The 5982-nt window shown below is 44.8% G+C and overlaps 1 protein-coding gene across 1 annotated transcript in view; it reads left to right on the top strand.

The window, feature by feature from the left end:
* The window catches only part of LOC121813121, a 3259-nt gene extending 2723 nt beyond the window's left edge, over positions 1–536 (top strand). Inside the window, exon 2 of the mRNA XM_042216649.1 lies at positions 1–536. Within this exon, the coding sequence (XP_042072583.1) occupies positions 1–178 (178 nt within the window). The 3' untranslated portion in view covers positions 179–536.
* Positions 537–5982: the final 5446 nt, after the last annotated feature.

Below are 5982 nucleotides of genomic sequence, written 5' to 3'. Positions count from 1 at the left end.
AAAATTCTCAGATTGGACGAGAGTTGTGAAAGCAATAGCAAGATTAAGACGACGTGTAAAGTATGCAAAGAACTCAAAGGAAATGTCCAATGAAAGTACTACATTGGAAGAAAGGAAAGAAGCCGAGGAGTTCATCATACGAGACAGTTCAACAAGAAGCATTTGGAAAGGAAATTAAGATCATAAAGGATAAGGAGGAAGTCAGACCATCTCACTCAAAGCTACTTCAGTTAAGTCCATTCCTTGATCAACACAATATCTTGAGGGTAGGAGGAAGACTTACAAAAGCTGTCAATCCATCCAGTACTGAAGTATCGTCATTTATATACAAATGTATCAAATGTAGAAAGTACAGGAAAGGCAATCAAGAACAAAGGATGGGCGACCTGCCACCAGAAAGACTGGAAGCTACCCCTCCATTTACATACAGCGGTATGGACTGCTTCGGACCATTCTGTGTAAAAGAAGGGAGGAAAGACTTGAAGAGATATGGACTCTTGTTTACATGTATGTGCTCGAGAGCTATACATATAGAAGTTCTACAGTGGGGCAAAAAAGTATTTAGTCAGCCACCGATTGTGCAAGTTCCCCCACCTAAAATGATGACAGAGGTCAGTAATTTGCACCAGAGGTACACTTCAACTGTGAGAGACAGAATGTGAAAAAAAATCCATGAATCCACATGGTAGGATTTGTAAAGAATTTATTCGTAAATCAGGGTGGAAAATAAGTATTTGGTCAATAACAAAAATACAACTCAATACTTTGTAACATAACCTTTGTTGGCAATAACAGAGGTCAAACGTTTACTATAGGTCTTTACCAGGTTTGCACACACAGTAGCTGGTATTTTGGCCCATTCCTCCATGCAGATCTTCTCGAGAGCAGTGATGTTTTGGGGCTGTCGCCGAGCAACACGAACTTTCAACTCCCGCCACAGATTTTCTATGGGGTTGAGGTCTGGAGACTGGCTAGGCCACTCCAGGACTTTCAAATGCTTCTTACGGAGCCACTCCTTTGTTGCCCGGGCGGTGTGTTTTGGATCATTGTCATGTTGGAAGACCCAGCCTCGTTTCATCTTCAAAGTTCTCACTGATGGAAGGAGGTTTTGGCTCAAAATCTCACGATACATGGCCCCATTCATTCTGTCCTTAACACGGATCAGTCGTCCTGTCCCCTTGGCAGAAAAACAGCCCCATAGCATGATGTTTCCACCCCCATGCTTCACAGTAGGTATGGTGTTCTTGGGATGCAACTCAGTATTCTTCTTCCTCCAAACACGACGAGTTGAGTTTATACCAAAAAGTTCTACTTTGGTTTCATCTGACCACATGACATTCTCCCAATCCTCTGCTGTATCATCCATGTGCTCTCTGGCAAACTTCAGACGGGCCTGGACATGCTCACCGTTCTCATGATCATTTTGACCCCACGGGATGAGATCTTGCGTGGAGCCCCAGATCGAGGGAGATTATCAGTGGTCTTGTATGTCTTCCATTTTCTGATGATTGCTCCCACAGTTGATTTTTTCACACCAAGCTGCTTGCCTATTGTAGATTCACTCTTCCCAGTCTGGTGCAGGTCTACAATACTTTTCCTGGTGTCCTTCGAAAGCTCTTTGGTCTTGGCCATGGCGGAGTTTGGAGTCTGACTGTTTGAGGCTGTGGACAGGTGTCTTTTATACAGATGATGAGTTCAAACAGGTGCCATTCATACAGGTAACGAGTGGGGGACAGAAAAGCTTCTTACAGAAGACGTTACAGGTCTGTGAGAGCCAGAGATTTTCCTTGTTTGAGGTGACCAAATACTTATTTTCCACCCTAATTTACGAATAAATTCTTTACAAATCCTACCATGTGGATTCATGGATTTTTTTTTCACATTCTGTCTCACATTCTGTCTCACGGTCCACCGTCACGACAGGAACGGCCACTCCGGTAAGATCAAAGGAGGGGGTTTATGCATCTACACCAATGACAGCTGGTGCAAAAACACAAAGACTGTAGACAGCCACTGTTCCCCGGATTTGGAATACTTGACTGTGAAGTGCAGACCCGTCTACATACCTCGCGAGTTTACTGTTGTCATGGTAACGGCCGTGTATGTACCACCCGATGCTAATGCTAACTCGGCCATGGAGGAGCTGCACAAGACAATAAGCAACCAGCAGAACTCCCATCCAAACGCAGTGCACATTATAGCTGGGGACTTCAACCATGCTGATTTAAGGTCAGTATTTCCCAGATTTGAACAGCATATTAAATGTGCAACGAGGGGGAAAAACACATTGGATAAAGCCTACAGCAACATCCAAAAAGGCTACAGAGCAACCCCTCTACCACATCTAGGTTTGTCAGACCACATGTCCATGCTGTTGATCCCTGCATACACTCCCATTAGGAGAAGAGCCCCCCCAGTCACAAAAACTGTGAAAACCTGGCCAGAAGGTGCATCACATCAGCTGCAGGACTGTTTTGAAAACACGGACTGGAGCGTGTTCGAACATCAGGACCTTGAAGAGCACACAACATCAGTGCTCTCATATATTAACTTCTGTGTCAACAGTGTCACTGTGGACAAACGTCTCCGGGTGTATTCCAACCAGAAACCCTGGATGACTAAAGAGGTCCAGGTCCTGCTGAAGCAACGTGACGCCGCTTTTAGATCCGGTGATGGTATGCAGTACAGTGCAGCCAGAGCTCAGTTGAAAAGAGGCATCAGAGAGGCCAAGGCAGCGTACAAGAGAAGGATCGAAGACCACTTCACCACCAACAACTCACGACAGGTATGGCAGGGAGTTCAGCACTTAACCAACTACAAACCTGGCAATACCACGTTGACTGAGGGTAACGCGGAGCTTGCAGAGGAGCTGAACCACTTCTTCGCACGCTTTGAGGTGAAGGGACCAGAGGCAGCAGCAGCAAAAACATCGGACAGCAGCAGCCCAAGCCTCATAGTGCAGGAATATGAGGTGAGGCGCACACTGAGGGCAGTGAACCCCAGGAAGGCCACCGGACCAGATGGGGTAACCGCAAAGGTCCTAAAAGAGTGTGCAGACCAGCTGGCTGGGGTCTTCACTAAGATCTTCAACACTTCACTGTCCCAGTCCTGCATCCCGCCGTGCCTAAAGTCAGCCACAATTGTCCCACTGCCAAAACGTACTAACATTAGCAGCCTCAACGACTACCGACCAGTTGCTCTAACACCTGTTATAATGAAGTGCTTTGAGAAACTGGTCCGACGTCACATCATGTCCTGCCTGCCACCCACACTCGACCCGCTCCAGTTTGCATACAGAGCTAACAGATCAACTGAAGATGCCATTGCTACAACGCTCCACACCACCATCTCTCACCTGGAAGTGCAGGGCCGTTACGCCAGGCTGCTCTTTGTTGACTTTAGCTCTGCTTTCAATACGATACTCCCGGACAGACTAATAGATAAACTGCTGGAAATTGGACTTCCTTCCACCACCTGCCGCTGGATCAGAGACTTCCTCTCAGACCGTGTACAGAGAGTTAGAGTGGGGCCTCATCTTTCCTCAGCCCTCAGCCTCAACACCGGCTCTCCACAAGGCTGTGTACTGAGTCCCCTACTGTACACTCTGTACACACATGACTGTGTTAGTTCCCACCCAGACAACACAGTCATCAAGTTTGCAGATGATACCACTGTGGTGGGGCTCATCTCAGGGGGAGATGAGACTGCATACAGAGCTGAAGTTCAGAGGCTGTCAGATTGGTGTGCAGATAACAACCTGGACCTCAATACCACCAAAACAAAAGAACTGGTAGTTGACTTCAGAAGGAGGAAGTCCGAGCTGCAGCCTGTCAGCATCAACGGGGAGTGCGTGGAAAGGGTCTCCAGTTTCAAGTTTCTGGGTGTGCACATAGACACAGACCTCCAATGGAGCTCTAACACCTCTGCGGTCTTAAAGAAGGCCCAACAGCGTCTCCACTTTCTGAGAATCCTCAGAAAAATGGACCTGAAGAATCAAAAATCATTGGACATCCTCTTCCCTCCCTGAAGGACCTAGGACCTGTACAGCACTCGCTGTCTCAAGAGGGCACGCAGCATCCTACGGGACTGCACACACCCAGGACACCGGGTGTTTAAGCTGCTGCCGTCTGGCAGGAGGTTCAGGCTGCTGAGGTCCCGAACAAATAGACTCAAGGACAGCTTTTACAACAGGGCAATAGCCCTGATCAATGTAAATAGTTGACCTGACTGGATACCTCCCTGGACTTTTTAGGGGGAGGTAACAATGTTTAAAACGATAACAATAATATTTATATTTATAACAAGGTGCAATAATAATTAATGTGCAATAATAACAGTGTGCAATACACATACACTTATTCTTCTTTTTTATACTAAGTTAATATACTGTGTTGTGTTGTTTGTTACGTTGTGATGTGTCATATCGTGTCGTGTTGTGTTATATGTAGTGCCGACGTAGGACAGTTTTTCCAATTTCATTGTACTACTGTACTATGTATGACTGTGCAATGACAATAAAGAGTTATCTTATCTTATCTTATCTTATCTTATCTTATCTTATCTTATCTTATCTTATCTTATCTTATCTCACAGTTGAAGTGTACCTCTGGTGCAAATTACTGACCTCTGTCATCATTTTAAGTGGGGGAACTTGCACAATCGGTGGCTTACTAAATACTTTTTTGCCCCACTGTAGATGATCTCAGTGCAGACTGTTTTCTCAATGCACTCCGTTGTTTCATAGCAATACGTGGCAACGTAGGTCAGCTGCATTGTGATCAAGGCACCAATTTTATCGGTGCAAGAAACGAGCTTCTAACGCAAGCAACTCAAGAGAAAGTCAAAGAGCTGGGAATAACTTTCGTTTTCAACCCACCTGCTTCTAGCCACATGGGAGGAGTCTGGGAGAGGCAGATTCGGACAATAAGAAATGTTCTGAAATCCATTCTTGACCAGTCAGCTTCAAGATTAGACACTTCATCATTGAGAACGTTCATGTATGAAGCTATGGCAATAGTAAACAGTCGACCACTAACTGTAGAGTCTATCAACGACCCTGTAGAACTGGAGCCGTTGACACCCAACCATATTTTGACGATGAAGTCAGCAGTGATCTCACCACCACCTGGAGAATTCGCTAAAGAAGATCTCTACCTCCAGAAAAGATGGAAACGAGTACAATATTTGGCGAATGTATTTTGGACAAGGTGGAGAAAGGAATATCTGTTAAACCTGCAACAGAGAAGCAAATGGAATAAAAACAGAAGAAATGCAAAAATAAATGACATTGTGTTATTACAAGAAGACTGTCTTCCAAGAAATCAATGGAAACTCGCCAAAGTTGTGGAAGTCACTCCAGGAGCTGACGGCAGAGTCAGAAAAGTTAAGCTTCTCATCGGTGACTCTACTAGAGACAATATGGGGAAGCACACAACTAAGACGATTTTAGAGAGACCCATACATAAGACTATACTTTTACTTGAAGCAGAGTAAAGACTCAACATAATGTTTATTGGTTAACCTTCGCTAAGTTCATTGTTGGGTCAAATTCCTTTAGGATCACACATGCTGTTGCGATAGTGTGATGGTGGGAGTGTAACAGTTGGTGAAATGTTAGTATTTGACCACTAGGCAGGAGCTCTTGTAATGATAATGTAACTAACGCATTTTATTTTGTATGTTTTATTTTTGTGTTGAGCATGTTAACATTTTCCTTTTTTGCCTACCGGATTGGTGTACAGTTAATTTGATACATGGAAAGTAACCAGTTAATTTTGTAAGTATAAGGTAAGGGCAGAGGTCACTTCCTGTTTTGGGAAGTAAGGTCAGAGAAGCTGCTCATGGTGACGGTCTAGCTGTGTAAAAGTCAAGCTAAGAAAGAAGAAATAAGCCCTAAGTTCCAATTACACCGGTTTGTCTACTTGCAAGCCAAAGTGGTATACGGTGTACCTGTACGTTAAGAGAAGCACAGTAAACATCAGT

This window comes from Haplochromis burtoni, unplaced genomic scaffold (assembly GCF_018398535.1).
Source record: "Haplochromis burtoni strain Fernald_Lab_line unplaced genomic scaffold, NCSU_Asbu1 Contig_1162, whole genome shotgun sequence".
NCBI lineage: Eukaryota > Metazoa > Chordata > Actinopteri > Cichliformes > Cichlidae > Haplochromis > Haplochromis burtoni.
Note: the sequence above shows the minus strand (reverse complement) of the source record. Positions and strands in the feature narration are given on the sequence as shown.